Source organism: Mercurialis annua, linkage group LG6 (genome assembly GCF_937616625.2).
Source record: "Mercurialis annua linkage group LG6, ddMerAnnu1.2, whole genome shotgun sequence".
NCBI lineage: Eukaryota > Viridiplantae > Streptophyta > Magnoliopsida > Malpighiales > Euphorbiaceae > Mercurialis > Mercurialis annua.
Window position 1 is genome coordinate 8,741,207 of NC_065575.1, and position 16,860 is coordinate 8,758,066.

The 16,860-nt window shown below is 31.6% G+C and overlaps 1 protein-coding gene across 3 annotated transcripts; it reads left to right on the top strand.

The window, feature by feature from the left end:
- The first annotated feature begins 6,406 nt into the window (after nt 1-6,406).
- LOC126687193 (zinc finger protein BRUTUS) lies at nt 6,407-15,052 on the top strand. Of its 3 annotated transcripts, XM_050381633.2 has the most exons (15): nt 6,408-6,814; nt 7,275-7,487; nt 8,265-8,459; nt 8,555-8,916; nt 9,513-9,741; nt 10,023-10,191; nt 10,285-11,517; nt 11,630-11,801; nt 12,016-12,237; nt 12,317-12,454; nt 13,414-13,648; nt 13,778-13,837; nt 14,333-14,404; nt 14,516-14,660; nt 14,794-15,052. In XM_050381633.2, the coding sequence occupies exons 1-14, from the start codon at nt 6,536-6,538 to the stop codon at nt 14,654-14,656; spliced, it is 3,720 nt and encodes a 1,239-aa protein (XP_050237590.1). In that variant the 5' UTR covers nt 6,408-6,535; the 3' UTR covers nt 14,657-14,660; nt 14,794-15,052. The 3 variants fall into 3 exon arrangements, 2 of the variants coding, with proteins under 2 accessions (XP_050237590.1, XP_050237589.1); XM_050381632.2 differs by having other exon boundaries at nt 14,516-15,052; XR_007644074.2 differs by lacking the exons at nt 13,778-13,837; nt 14,333-14,404; nt 14,516-14,660; nt 14,794-15,052 and having other exon boundaries at nt 6,407-6,814; nt 12,016-12,214; nt 13,414-13,548.
- The last annotated feature ends 1,808 nt before the right edge of the window (nt 15,053-16,860 follow it).

Genomic DNA, 16,860 nt, shown 5'->3' on the forward strand with positions numbered 1-16,860 from the left:
GATTAAACTATCACATGAAAAATAAATATAATTAGAACTAATATTTATTTATGCGATAAAAACATAGAAATAATAATCATTTATTTTTAAGAGTAAACAAATAAGTACAACCATCATATTTTTGGCTTATAAATAGCATAATCAACAATTATTGCAGCAACTAGTAAAGGTAGAACAATAAATACAAAAATATAAATAAAATTCTTTTCACGGAAGATTGAATATACCAATGAGTATTAAATTAAGTAACATAATAATAATAATCCAAAATAGCTTCATTTTTGAATTTTTGAAGATTAAGAGATGAAAAATTGTGTAGTGAAAATAAATAGTAAAGTGAGGATATATAGAGAAAAATGTAGCCGTTTTATTACCGTTATATAGCCGTTTGTTACCGTTATGTAGCCGTTAGGTTATTTTATATTTTTTTTTGAATAAAATTATTTAGATGAAGACAACAATGAATTAAATTAATTATGATATAAAAATGTTTATATTTATACTAATAGTGTCAACTAAATAAAATCGTTTATAGTAAGGGGATTACCACTCAAGCATCAACGATTAAAATTAAATTATCAAAGGATTATTTATAGGAGGCTTAGCCTTCCATATAAAAATTAATAACATAGATATAAACATAATAAATTAAATATTAAGTAAATAAAATTTTTAGGAGGTATAACCTTCTATTAATTAAATAATTAGACAAGTATTAAAGTTAGAGATTTACCTTTGAAATATTTTACTGAATTTTCTTGAATTAGGGATTAGTAAACTAATAGAACGATCGTGCTGATAACGTGTTATAAATTTAAAGATAATATAGATAATGCTTGTAGACTAAACTAATGAATATTTAGTAAACACTTAATAATGCAATAAAAGAGCAAATATTTGGGAGGATTTTACTACTTTTGTAAGTATATTTTCACTTGTAAATTTTACATGGAATGGAACCTATTTATAGGCAATTTCACCCACCATGTAATTAATGCATTTACATGCATGTCAAATATGGAGGGTTGAAATATTTTCACCTAATTAGATAGGTAACTTTGAATTTGTCATCCATAATATTTCACACACTATTCATAACATTATCTTCAATTTTTTTCTTTTATTTTTCTTATTAATCATCCGGTTTCTAGGACTTCACCCTGACTAATCTAAATCCAACCCCTGTTGCGCATTTAACATGGTGGGTAAATCTGCATGTAAGAATTTTCTGTATTCATAAAGTTCGAACCCAAAAACTTATTTAAGTTATATCAAACCGCTTACCACTTGGACCAACCCCTATTAATATATCTTATCTTCAATTTGAGAATGTTTAGAAATTTTATTCTAAGGACTAAATTTTGCTTGATCAAGTGATCTGTCAAGCCGCTTACCACATATTGTCTTTTTCCATCTCGTCATTGCGCGTTTTCCGGTGGATTTTTCATCGTAGTTTTCTTGTTGTCGCGTTTTTTCCAGTGAATTTTTCATCGTCGCAGTTCTTCCATTGATTTTCTCTTTACCGCGTTTCTTCCAATGGATTTCTTGATATTAGTTTTAGTTTTTTTTTTGTAATTTTTTAGGATTTTGTGATAATGTAGATTTATTATAAAGAGATTATTGTATATTTATTATTTTTATAAAATTATTCTATTATTCATATAATTATGTTGTCTTTCTCCTGTTTATAAATTTATTAATTTTGATGATACTGATTTTTGTGAAATGAATTTATTTATGATGTATTTGCAGTGTTTTTATGGTGTATTTATGTTATGTATTTCTGGTGTATCTATAGTATATTTCTGGTGTATCTATATTTTTTGGTGTATTTGCAGTGTTTATGGTGTATTTGCAGAGTTTTTATGGTATACACGATAAAGACACTACAAAAAAATTTATAGATACACTATATATACACCATAGATATATTATAAAAATAATATAGTTACACTAAAAAATACACTAAAAAAATTTCCAAAAAAAAAAATCTATAAAAAACAGCATACCTCAGTAAAAAAAGCGTATTTTAGAAATTAAAAAAATATATTTTTGGTAAAAGAAAAACTACAGTTTATAAATATATTTATAAATAATATAAAATTAAAAATAAAATTAAAAATAATGTACTGTTTTTTTTTTTGGAAAAGGAGGCCATTCTAACAATGATAATACTAAAATATTTTAATCATTATTTTTTTATAATAAAAAAATAAAATTAACATAGAATTATTATATAAATAATTTTACGAGACATATCAACATGCTATAATTTGTTTTTGATAATTGGCACGGGGGGAGTGAGACTCGAACACAAGACCTCTTACCAAGGTGTCTGTGACTATTACTATTATGCTACAAGAGCACTGACACATACTATAATATTATATAATCAAGAAACAAAATAATTTAAACAACATTTTATTTTTATAAATTTTGGTGCCGAGAAAAATTAGCTAAATATGGATAAAATTGTTGTAATTATTATCAAAAAATGAGATATTTAATAAATAATCCCAGTTAGATGAGGTTGAAGAAATAAAATATAAAAAACGTAAGCGCGTTAAGAGAGATTCTATCTCAAATTTATTATTATTTGAAATTCATTTGTGCATGTGAATATCTATTTTAGAATGTGTATAAGCCGCGATTCATAGAAATTTGAGTAATTAAGAATCAAATTTTAGATAGTTTTGCTTATCCGTCAACACGTATAATTTTAAAAAATCCACTTGGCCGATTAATTCATGGTTCATATGATTTTTAAGACTGTAAATATAAAAAAAATAATGAATTGAATTTTTCAATAATAAATATTCTAACATAATTTTAAATAGCTAATTTTATTTTCGAGAAGGGGAGATAATCCAATAATAGTTTAATGTCTAGTACTTATAACATTTGAATTATAGCTCGTGGTTATTTTAAATAACTAATTATTTGAAGGAGTTTAAAAAAAATAATTATTTGAAGAATTTAAACGGGCAGAAGAGAATTACAAAACATTAAAACACTTTATCTATTAGATTAATATCTGATACACAATGGTCCTTTTTTAAAAAATAAAAATAAATAAATTATAGAAGATGATTAAGATAAAAGATTGAAAAGAATAAAGGCAAGTAAAGTGGAAGAGGAAAATGAAAAATGACTCGATAGTGATCAAATTTTGGAACATTAGGGCTTGCCGATAGACAAGGGAATCTCCAAGCAAAGTGGAGACATACGTGCGTAAAATGTTTGTACAATTGCAAGTGCACCTTAGACGTGGATAATCAAACCCGAGTTGAATATAAATATCATTAAATTAAAATTTGGCTCGAGATTAAAATATAAAATTAGTTTAAATTCCATTAAATTTTATTTGGATGAAATAACATTTTTACAGACAAAAAAAAAATTAGACAAAAATGATTTTATAATCTATAATCATGATTAAATTAATAAAAATATTTTTAAAAATTAATACCGACAATTAGTCTGTTAATTTCATAAATTTTAATTATTATATCTAAGCATTAAAATATGAAGGATATATGGATTGTGAAAATATCAACCATAATTATTCTAATTTTTTTTCTTAATTATAGAAATTAGAAGATTAATGAAGAAATGTAAAGTTCATGATACTAAAGAACTACTTGTAGTATTTCTTTTTAAACTTTTTCATTTTAAAATCCTTTATTTCTTTGAATTGTTAATTTCTTAAGATAAATTATATAAATATTCTTACAATTTACTTTCTCACAAAATAAATATTTTTAGTTTATGTTTTTTATTTTTATTTTCATTACAAAATTTTATTATTTATTCTACTTATCATAAATAGTTTTGATATTAAATAGTAGTTTTTTTGTTAATGATTCATGAACATGCTTACTGTTTGATTGTTTATATTTAGTATATTTAATTTCATTTTTGTGTCTGTTTTATATAAGTGTATTTTTGAATTATATAAATGGATGAATAGTTGATAAATTGATGTATTTTATATATGGCTAAATCATCAAAAAAATATCTCACCTTTTCGATTTTTTTTCGTTTATGGCCTAAATTTTTAAAATCTTTAGTTTTAGCCTATTTTTTTCTTCAATTTCAATTATAGTCAATTGCTCAAATCAAAAAGATTTAAATATGTCGTTCATATTGCTTCATATTATTCTAATTTATCATTTTACCATTAAAAATTTCAAACATGAAGCAATATGAAGCGTAAATTGAATTTTTTCCCTCTCAAATTTGAGCAATTGGCTATAATTGAAACCAAAAAATGAAAATGTGCTAAAATTGAAAATTTAGAAAGTTTGGGCGATAAACGAAAAAAATTTAAAAAATTGGATATTTTTGGACTATTCGGCCTTTTTTTTCAATTTTAAAAGGTCAAGTGACTTTTTATAAAAAATTCAAAAGATTAAACTTTTTTATTTGTCCAAATGACATAAATTTTCGCTCCCTAAGTTAATTTTTATAATTCCGGCATTGCAAATAATGAATATAATGGATTATTACTCGATAAACCAATGTTTTGCAATAGTTTTTAAATTGTACTATCTCTTCTATTATAAGACAAACAAGTAACTATTAGTTTGGACTTGTATGATTTTTTTCTTATTTATTCTTACGTAAGAATTTATCTATCTAAATAAAGTTAAGTAGTACTATTATATAGTTTGGAATTAAAATATATATGAAATGACGAAAATGTAGTATAACGTTGTTGTCATGAGTTTACTTTCTATGTTGATAAAAAAACAGTTTACTTTGTTATGAATTTTATATATTCCTATAACAAAAACGAATGATACAAATTTTAATAATTTAGCTTCATTACGTAACTCTCAGTGGGCCAAAAAACAATAAATTCAATAAAAATTGACCTTAATAATTTATGAATAAAATTAAACTCAACTAATGTTGATGTAAAATAAATAAAATATTTTGGTCTAAGCTTTCTTGTAATTAATAGAATTAAATTGTGTGTGGCCTAGCAAAGAAATGTGATTGCTAAAGGTTTGCTTGTGAAAGGCGTGAGCTGGTCGGATGGCAGCCAATTTGTGGCACGCTCCTCGCACATCAAAACTAATGATGTCTTAAGCTGACAATTACTACTTTTAATTTTAATCTAATTGGAAAATCTATTTTTTAATTTTTCAACTAATTTGTTTAGTTTTGCAAAGATAAAATTCAATAGCATTTGAACACTTAATCCAATTGGTAAGGCTCTATGTGCGTGTGAGGTCGGGGTTCGACCCCGACTCTCAACAGTCTATTGTTAGCTGCTTTAAAAATGATTTAAAATTAGTATTAACTACTTTCCGCTAACCCGTTAACACCTAACATATAGTGTATAGGCAAAATTAGTATTAACTACTTTCCGCTAACCCGTTAACACCTAACATATAGTGTATAGACATAGTTAGTGAGCCGTGTAGTAGTCGACCATTTTGCGCGGTTTGAGAGGTACTTGAGTCAGCCGCCGACGTCCACCTTTGATAAAAAAAATTCTATGAAATTTGTATCAACACTTGAAATCTCATGCCATTCCAACATTTGAAATTATTGAATGTCATTTACACTTCCGATATTTTTTTTTATTTTTCCATTTCAAATGTACTTTAATAGTATAATCACAATCTCAGTTCACTAATAACTTTATAGATGAAAATCTGACAAATATTAGACACTCCTAAAACGTAGTAAGAACCGACTAAACCATACAAAAATACACTAAACAACACAAGTCAATCTGATAGTCTTCATACTAGAAAATTAGCAATCAATAAATATTATAAATATAACTAAATATACGTATATATAAAGAGATAGATCGTTTTCTCTTTACTTCAAAAATCAAATTGTTGAAAGGTTATGTTAAGAGAGAAAGTACAATCATTATTATGCGATAGAAAAAGAAAATATAAATAAATTAGACCAGATAATTAAAAAAGACCAAATTTTTCATGAAAATTTCGCAAAAATTCAAACTTTTCAATACTATCAAATTTTTTCTGGAACGCATGATTTCGTTTCAATTATGTCAAACTATACAATTTTACTTAGGTGTTGCTGATGTGTATGCAACATCAGCGCCACATGAGCAAAATCACGTTTTTAAACCGGAAAATTTAAACCCAAGAACTAGCAGTTTGTTGTCCAATTTTTTTTTTTTTAATGAATAAAAAACACAATTTTCTTTTTTTTGTTTGATAGATATGCTATTTTTGGAGTATTTGTTTTTAGTACAAGTGTGAGAAAAGTCCCTTGATCCTCCAATAGACCTATCATCACTTTTCACTTGTCCACCAAACCACAGCCACACCACCTCTTTGCTTACATCACATTTTATCCAGTCAGCATGCCAAGTGGCATCTAATCCACTCATATATAAATCTCCCTCCTGCCTTCCTTATCAGCTCCCCTGTCTCTCCCTGTTTCCTCCAATCCAACTTCCCCTTCTCTCCTCTTTATTAAGTAGAAATAAAAAATTTGACCGTACGGATAACTCGCCGCCAAAGCATTTTCGTTCGTCACAGAAATGGCGACGCCGTTACCGGAGTTGCAGATAGGAGAAGGAATTACGACATTTCCGAAATCAACTAATAATAAATTTAACGACGACGACGACGAAGAAATAAAATCTCCAATTTTAATATTTCTGTACTTCCATAAAGCTATACGTAATGAGCTTGATTCGCTTCATCGATTAGCTTTAGCTTTTGCGACCGGTCAATCCGTCGTCGATGTTAACTCTCTCTTTGAACGCTACCGTTTTATCAGACTCATTTATAACCACCATTCCAATGCCGAAGATGAGGTACTTCGTTTTCATTTTTATATTCAAATTTTCAGCTCAACTATCAGATATTTGATCGATTGACTCTCTAGTGTTTGTTTTAAGCTGTTAGAGAAGACAAAGCTATAGTAGTTGAAGATTAGTTTGCTATGCCTTAGGACTGGATTATGGAAATTTATATCAGTTTTTTTTATTAGAAGTGAGAAATTGAAAGAGAATTTGCATAAACTAGATGTTATTTTCGATAAATTCGAATATAAAAATGCTGTAAAGAAGTTATGGATAGTTTCTTACCAATTGAGATTCTAGCATTCTATATCTAAAGAGTAGATTCCTTTTCGATTTCGGAATTTAAAGTGTGCTAGGTGTGACTTTTATTGTATTATTCATTAAATACAGCAATTTTGAAGAGGAAAGAATTGGTAGTTATGACACGACGAATGATAGAAGTTGTTTTAGAGTGATTAAATGGAAAATGCAGGTTATATTTCCAGCTCTGGACATACGAGTCAAGAATGTCGCACGGACATATTCTCTTGAACATAAGGGTGAATGTTGCCTGTTTGATCAGCTATTCCGGCTGCTTGATTCTTATTGTAAGCAAAATGATGAAAGTTTCTCAAAGGAATTAGCGTCTTGTACAGGAGCACTCCAGACTTCGCTTAGTCAACACTTGGCTAAGGAAGAAGAACAGGTTACACCTCATTTAGAACTTCTATTACCTTATAATCAAACAGTATATGTCCTCTCCTTGTGCTGTGCTCGTAATGATTTTTGCGAAGTTATATGTACTTGTTATGGTTTTTTGTGAATCCTTATGATTTCATTTGAAGGAAAATAGGTAAAAGAATTGTTAAAGTTGACAAAATAGGTAAAAGACCAGCATCATTTTAATCAAAATCCTAGAATTTTGCTTACCAGGAGGAGTTCACTGTTCTCTAAAATAGAAAACCAAATTCACTAGCCATGAGCCTGGCCATTTCATAAGCAATGATCAACATCTAAGGTACTGCAGCTAAGATTTAGGTTTCGAGTGCAAAGGGGAAGGGAGAGAGAATTGGAAAGGCTTAAAATTGAATAATTGTCTATAAGAGAACTTGTACGCTTGTTATTTCTAAAAGACTCTCACTCTTGCATTTTCCTGAGAAGAGGAAAAAGGATTTTTTTTTTTGTTTCAGGGATGGGGGGGAAAGGGAGGGAAAGGAGAATAAGGGCCTTTTTCTTCACTTGTTGATCCATGTAACATTTTGATGACTTTATACTTGGAATAATTTGAACCTTCAGTTCTTGATATTATGAAGTTTATACAACTCCTGCATTTTATTTTATTTTGAACTTATTTCATGGTTCCTGCATCAAAGTGGCATCAGAGGACCTGTGATTGTGAGCAGATTTTGGCTAAGACTGATAATGTTGATCAAAATAATATTGACTCAAAATAACAGAAACTTTCTTTCCTCAATCATGTCAGGTCTTTCCTTTGCTTATTGAGAAGTTTTCCCATGAAGAGCAGGCATCTCTAATGTGGCAGTTTGTATGCAGCATTCCTGTGAACATGCTGGCGGAGTTCCTACCATGGTTAGCATCTTCTATTTCACCTTTTGAATGCCAAGATATGGTTAGATGCCTAAGCAAGATAATCCCAGAAGAGAAGCTTCTTCAGCAGGTAGGTTTCCTCTGTCATTCAGCAATTTTTGTTACTCTTTTTCTTTATGGATTTTGCTTAAGTCAGATAATTTATTAGAATTTTTTTTGCTCAAGGTAATTTTCACCTGGATAGAAAGGAGGAATAGTGTGATGAAAGTTGGAAATTGTCTGGATAATCCTCAGGATCCATACTGTGTAGATTCTAGTGCAATGACTCACGAATTGGATAATGTGATATGTCCTTGTGAGAAATACAAGATCGGGAAAAGGAAATACCTGGAATCAAGTGATGTTGCTTCAGACATTGTGGGAATCCACCCAATAAATGAAATATTGCTTTGGCATAATGCTATTAAAAAAGAACTAAATGAGATAGCTGAGGAAGCTAGAAAGATACAATCTTCTGGAGATTTTACAAACTTATCAGCCTTTGATGATCGGTTGCAATTTATTGCTGAAGTTTGCATTTTCCACAGGTACTTCTTTCCTACTCGGAGTTCTGCCAACATATCAGTTTCTTCGGTTTTTTATATAGAAGTACAACAGTCAATTGGATGCTTCACCTGGCAGCTAATGTGATATTTGTGTTTTTTTTGTTAGTTTTAGTTTCATCACAACTTCTTAACATTTAGCCTGTTTTCATTTCAAACAGCAGGCCTTTGTGTCTTTCTTCATATGTGAGATATAGCTTGTCGTATACTCGGAAAAGAAAGGATTTCTTTGTTTTTAAATTGTATAGTGTCAATATGAAAATGTTAGTGGAAAAGAGCTTTTGTCATATGATGACACCATATTGTTAGATTTCCAAAATTTTCCACCATTATTGGTGTGTTTTTCATATTTTGTTTTCTCCATTGGCAAGCTTGATTATTATGGAAAAGGATCACAAAGTTGGGCCATACTGTAATAGCTAATTTGAGCAAAGATGTTAAGAATTTTCTTTTCTTCCCTCGACATTTTGGATGCAAGGCTGTGTTCCCAAGTTCCAACATGGCCAATATAAATGCACATGAAGTGTCCTGTAAATTGTGTAATGTGAATCATTTGCCCAATTATCTTTCTTCCATGGCAGCATTGCTGAGGACACGGTCATATTTCCTGCAGTAGATGGGAAATTATCTTTCTTCCAAGAGCACGCTGAAGAAGAGAGTCAATTTAATGAGTTTAGAGGCTTAATTGAAAGTGTTCAACGTTCAGGTGCAAACTCTAGTTCATCTGCTGAGTTTTATGCAAAGCTGTGCTCACATGCTAATCAAATAATAGAAACTATAGAAAAGCATTTCTATAATGAGGAAGTTCAGGTGAGTGTTTTTTGTTGAGGTGAAGTTTCTTTTGGGGGATGTTTGGTACTCTGTGAACTGTGAAGTTTTGTTTCTTTTATTACCGAGCTAAGTCAAATAAACTACTATAGGAGTCAATAAGATGCTCCAGTTAGCTATACTTCGGTTTGTCTTCTTTTTTCCAATTTAAAGCTGATAAATTCAGTTTGGAGTCTAATAGATGATTGGCCACTAGAAAATTATAGCACCAAACATCCCCTATGATTCTTGGAGACCATTTTCTAAGTTTCTGGCATGTCTAGGTTCTTCCTCTTGCCCAAAAGCACTTCAGCTTCAAAAGGCAGCAGGAGCTATTATACCAAAGCTTATGCGTGATGCCATTGAAATTGATTGAACGTGTGTTGCCATGGCTGGTTGGGACCCTAAATGAAGACGAAGCCAAAAAAATTCTCAAGAACATGCAGTCTGCAGGTTCTGTGTCCATTGCCTTTATATTTTCAGTAGTTTTTTTATTGATAAATCTCATCTATATTTTTTCTCAAACTCAATATTTGTTTGATTCAGCACCTGCAATAGATACTGCCCTGATAACACTTTTCACTGGCTGGGCATGCAAGGGGCGTAACCAGGGTGCATGCTTGTCAAGTGCAATTGGTTGTTGTCCTGCTAAAGAATTTTCCGATATTGAAGAAGATGCTGGATCATGCTCTGCCTGTTCTTCTGTATTTTGTTCTAAAAACAAACCTGGATTAGTCCATGGGGATGACAGCGAAAGGCCAGTCAAACGAAACATCTCAATGTTATGCAAAAATTGCAATGCCCTTAAACCCTCAGAGAGTCCAAGTTCTAATAAACCATCCAGTACAGATAGGTCTTGTTGCGTCCCAGCTTTAGGAGTTAATAGCAGTAATCTGGAATTTAGTTCTCTTTGTTCTGCCAAATCGTTGCGGTCCTTGTCGTTTAGCTCCTGTGCTCCAGCTCTTAACTCCAGTCTTTTTGTCTGGGAAGTAGATAATAGTTCCTCTGAAACTGGATGCATAGAGCGACCAATAGATACAATATTTAAGTTTCATAAAGCTATAAGAAAAGATTTGGAGTATCTGGATGTTGAATCTGGGAAGCTAAGTGATTGTGATGAGGCACTTCTTCAGCAGTTCATTGGAAGGTTCCGTTTGCTATGGGGATTATATCGAGCTCATAGTAATGCTGAGGATGATGTTGTTTTTCCTGCATTAGAATCCAAAGAAGCACTTCATAATGTCAGTCACTCATACATGCTGGACCATAAGCAAGAGGAAAGACTATTTGAAGATATTTCATGTGTCCTTTCTGAGCTTGAATTGCTTCATAAAAATTTGCTGATGTCCCAATTGTCGGAGGATTCATCAGCAGGTAACATGAATAAATCTGTTGCACGCGATGATAATTGTATGGTAAGGTATAGTGAGCTTGCCACTAAGCTGCAAGGAATGTGCAAATCTGTAAGAGTTACTCTTGATGACCATATTTTCAGAGAAGAACTTGAATTGTGGCCATTGTTTGGAAAGTATTTTTCTGTTCAGGAACAAGACAAAATAGTTGGCCGTATAATTGGTACTACCGGTGCTGAAGTACTGCAATCTATGTTACCTTGGGTAACTTCTGCTCTTACTCAGGATGAGCAGAATAAAATGATAGATGCATGGAAACAGGCAGCAAAAAACACGATGTTTAATGACTGGTTGAATGAATGCTGGAATGTAGCTACAGAATCATCTTTGCAGAGTGAAATGTCAGAGGCTAGCATTTCTAGAGAAGGTTTGTATGCTCAAGTTATTGTGCCATCTTGTGCTTACTCAAATTGCTTTTTACTTTTACCAAAAAAATGCTATCCCAAGATTTTGATCCATTTTAGCTTTATTCTCTCCAGGCAAAGAGATTGAAGAGAACTTGGACCCAAGTGATCAGATGTTCAAGCCAGGGTGGAAAGATATTTTCCGTATGAATCAAAATGAGCTTGAATCTGAGATTAGAAAGGTGTATAGGGACTCAACTCTTGATCCAAGAAGAAAATCATATCTTGTTCAAAATCTTCTGACTAGGTGAGCTCTGATGGTCATAACTTTGCTTTGTTTACCTCTATTTTCTAAAACTAACAAATGATTGGTTATCTATTGTCATTAGTAATATTTGCATTTTTTCTCCACCTGCTCCTGCTTTTTCATATTGCTATATCTTGTGTAGAATAGGAGAAAGTAATGTATTGATTTCTTTTTCTTATTTGGAACTAATCCACAAGTAAATGGTATCTTTTAGTCGCTGGATAGCTGCTCAGCAGAAGTTACCTCAAGCAACACCGGGTGAATCTTCTAATGCTGATGACGGAACAGAATGCCAACCATCGTATCGAGATCAAAAAGAAAAAGTATTTGGATGTGAACACTACAAGAGAAATTGTAAACTTCGTGCTGCTTGCTGCGGCAAGTTTTTCCCATGTAGATTTTGCCATGACAAAGTGAGTGATCACTCAATGGAAAGGTAATGTTTGCAATTATTAATTAAGCTTTTTATTTAAACTGAATTATCTGAATGCATGATGCTTTCTGATTTGCTGCAGAAAAGCGACATCAGAAATGATGTGCATGGGCTGTCTGAAGATTCAGGCAGTTGGGCCAATCTGCAGCACACCTGCATGTAATGGACTTTCTATGGCAAAGTATTATTGTAGTATATGCAAGTTTTTCGATGATGAAAGGTGCAAATTCTGAAACTTCTGTACTTATTTCCTTGAATGAACAAATGCTTCAGTAGAATCATTTGTGCCTTCTTTATATTGCCATAGTAGGAAAATGAATGAAACATCTAAAACAGAACTATCTAAACATTTGGAGTGGTTATCTATGAACTGAATTAATCCCCTAAAACAGAACTATCTAAAGAGAAGTTATTATCCATGTTTGCACTTGTTTATGGCTTTTCATCTTTTAATGTATTTGTGCTCTATTTCACATTTGTATCTTTAAAAATTTGTTGTGTATTACGAAGTGCTTTGTATGATATCCATGTATTGTAGGTTCCATTTCCTCTTAACATCCTTCCAACATGAGATAGCTTATGGGAACATGCTGTTACCTGTTTTAACAATTCCAATCATTACACGATCTCTCCTCATGCACGACGTCTGATGTTTGCTAGCATTTCCTTGCAAGCTTGACATGCTAAAAATGGACCGAAAAGTGAAAATCAAACTATTTTTTAGTGGAAGCTACCATTAGCCGTTTATTGAAACAATAGAAGTGAAATTTTCATTAGTGGACGGTCAAAAAACTAAAATCCATACAGGCTGATGAAATATGGACCATGACATTGCCTTACTAGTTAAATCTATGGAATAAATATGTACAGAGTGGGCTATGAAGCTTAACACCATATGCTTTATTTATAGAAACTTCATCGTGAAACTTCATAATTTTTTTTATTGCCTGATGAAGTTTTGATAACTCTATATCATGGGACGTAGTCTGTTATTCTTTGGAAGGTTTCAAGTTTATATTAATGGTTGAAAACAATGCTAGCAAGTCCGCTTGCTCATTGTCATTTATAGAAAGCCCAAAACTAAATTGGTTATTTTCCTTTCAAACATCAGTTGCATAGCTTGTCAAGAGATTCTTCTATTATGAATGACAGTTGACATTCTGCTTTCTGAAATTTCAGGACTGTATATCATTGCCCTTTTTGCAATTTATGTCGTGTGGGCAAGGGTCTCGGCATTGACTTCTTTCATTGCATGACTTGCAACTGTTGCTTGGGGATTAAGTTAGTAAATCATAAGTGTTTGGAGAAAGGTCTAGAGACAAACTGCCCCATCTGCTGTGATTTTATGTTCACATCAAGTGCAACTGTCAGAGCTTTGCCTTGCGGTCATTACATGCACTCAGCTTGCTTTCAGGTCTCTTTTTATCAACCACTCTTGCTTCTATTCCGTAATGTCTTCCGTTTTCCTTCATTATTTTGCGTTAGATATTACCCCGGAATGATTGAATTTAATCTGTTATGTGCATTTTGTTCACTTGTATAGGCGTACACTTGCAGTCACTACACCTGCCCAATTTGCAGCAAATCCTTGGGAGATATGACGGTGAGCAACCTTCTCTTATCATTTTCTTAAGAGATTACATTACCCATGCTTTATGCAATGAAAGTTTGGATGCCTGTAATATATATAGATAGAGAATATCAATATAGGAGATCCAAATTAAATCACGGACTTTTAGTCTTTTACAACACGAATTTTAAATCTTGGCAATAAGAGGCGCGAACTATCAAGATTTACAATTCGGAACACCGAGCTATTTATTGATGAAAAATGCCGATGTGGTTAATTTTTTATTGGAAAATTGCTCGTTGTTTTGAATTATAAAAAAATGATAGTTTGTGTCTTACATTATCAAGTTTTAAAGTATAGATTATAATTGCAAAATACGCTAAAGTTTATAATTTTTTTGCAATTAACCCAAAAATAAAAAGAAATTGGTTGGTCTGTTTTATTATTGATTTCAGCTGTGTTGATTTACTTACCTTCACAAGACATAAAGTTAAACTATTATTCTTCCTTGTACTTAAACCAACATAGGTTTACTTTGGCATGCTTGATGCGCTGTTGGATGCTGAGGTGCTTCCAGAGGAATACAGAGATCACTATCAGGTATATAGGCCCTTATTTATGCCTCCGCACGGTATAATTACTGAAATGTCTCGTTATCCTAGTACTGTTGCGGTACTTGCCCGATTGATGATATTTGTATTTTTGATGCAGGAAATACTATGCAATGACTGTGATCAAAAGGGCACAGCACGATTTCATTGGTTATATCACAAGTGTGTGTGCGGATCCTACAATACCCGGGTGATCAAGAGTGAGACGGCGAAACCAAACTCTTCTCCTACTGTTGGATAAAGAGGTATAGGCAATTAGGCATTAACCTGTATATATTATCTGTTCAATCAATTCTCTTCCTCACCACGTTCTATGTTAATATGTATAAATTCTTCTGAAAATTGATTTTTGTTGTTTGAGTTCAACGGTTAGCATAGGTGGCGAAAGTTTTCCAGACAACATTGTCTTCAATTTTTATGTCGAGTAGGAGGAGCATTACTGCATCTGAAAGCCGCAATGTGTAGGATTTTCGCATCAATATATTTAGTCGGTTACTGCATTTTTTTCTCCTTGATTTAACCAATCTTCTGTGTCTGCCTCATTATAGAAGAGATTAGAAATCATATAGTAGTATAAACTGACGTCAAATAATGGATATAATCATTAGAGGTGAACATACAAAATTCAAAGCTCAAATATTTTCGCAATGGTTGTGATACCCTAACGCCTATATGAAGCAATTTTATGTAGCATTGTACTCCAATCCTATTTCTTTCTATTTTAGAAGGAAATATTTTGTGAAATATCTCATTTGTATCTTTAATGATACTTTAAGTTACTTTTTTATTTAACTTTTTATGATATTTTTTAAACAAATTACTAATATTTTAAATATAATTACAAGACATCAAAAACAATAATTATGAATTTGTATTTACATTGAAAATGCATGTATTTAAAAAATTGGATTAGAATTGCATATGTGAATATAAGTGGATATGTGAAATGGGTGAATTGCTTCTATTATTAGCGGAATCATTAAGGTTATATTAGGTTTATGAAATGAGTAATACATAGAATAGATATTTCATATAGAATTGTTATTCACTGTTTTAGTTCATTTTAAGTTTGTTTTTCAATTAAATTCTGTATGCCAAAAATCAAGAAATACATCAGAACGTCTCGATCACATTTTTAATGCTAGGATTTTTTTCCTGCCACTGATAATCATAAAAATAAAAATATTATAAAACTTAGTTACAATCCTTACAGAACATGACAACATTTGCTCAAAATAATTTATACATGCGAAAACGATTTATACACAATATATTCTGAAGAAAAAACCTGATGAAAATCAAATCCTTGTTCAACTGAACTGCTGTTGAAGCTCGAGCATAGACAGGTCGACGTGCTTGACGAACTTCAAGATGTCCCAACAACAATGCAGCTTGAACAAGTTGTGAATCCTTACATGATGATGCCGTATGCTTGAGATGCCTTGAAACTAAGCCCTTGCCATTAAAAATGACTGTTTCAAAATCAATATTTTTTTAGATTTCTTTTCAGTAATAGGGAGTCCACATTTTGCTTATTCTTTTGGCAAATTTGTTCAACTTTGAAAGACAAATGTTTCGAATTCTAATTTCTGACCCAGCCCACGTTTGGAGCATTGAGAGTTTCGTTCTCTTATAAACAAAAACTTCTGGCCTTTTTATTTATGTATTTGAATATTTTTAAACAATTTATTTTATTTATTTATTTAGTTATGCCACAGGCATGATATTTTCAATCTTCATACACACATATGTGATAAAATCGAGCTATATAACTAGTTCATTGAATAACCGGTATAAGGAAGCTATTCACTTCTAAATATAATTCTGTTTCAATGGGTTCTGCCCTTAAATAATGTGAATGATCCAAACTGTCTTAAAAAGGACAACGGCCTGCTAAGTGGATTTCTCAAAATAACCTACTGGTTGAAAAAGATTTGACCATAAAAATCTTTACAAGGAGTAGAGGCGAACGTTCACACAGACCATCCCACCCAAATAGGAGCCAAAGAGAGAAAGTTTTCCACCGGCTGCAAGAGTCACCACCCAACAAATATCTATCCCGGAGTGGGATGATCTAAGTAGTGAGAGAAGTTCACTAAAGCTCTTCTTAGGATTATCGATAACGTCGTGTAAAGCACTCACAGAAATAGTCAATTATGAAAATTTGAAAGGACTAATTAACAACAGGGGTATAGTCGCTTGAAACTGAAAGTATCTCAATTGTACCGGTTATTAAATGAGCCAATTATATAGATTTTTTCATGCATGCATGTTTCGATTATTGACCAACACATATACCTAAAAAGTAGGGCCGCCTTAGACGAAATGAGGCCTGAGACGAATTTTTAGTATTTTCGTCTAATTGTTGGCAAATATATGCTCGCTTTATTTTTTTCACAAACATACGCTTTTATTTTGCTTTGTTTTACAAAGGTACGTTCTAGG

Coding starts and splice junctions, on each gene's coding strand:
- LOC126687193 (XM_050381632.2), top strand. CDS start 6,536: ATGGCGACGCCGTTACCGGAGTTGCAGATAGGAGAAGGAATTACGACA. Junction 8,460..8,554: donor AAGAGAAGCTTCTTCAGCAG/GTAGGTTTCCTC, acceptor TTTTTGCTCAAG/GTAATTTTCACCTGGATAGA. Junction 12,238..12,316: donor AGTGATCACTCAATGGAAAG/GTAATGTTTGCA, acceptor GATTTGCTGCAG/AAAAGCGACATCAGAAATGA.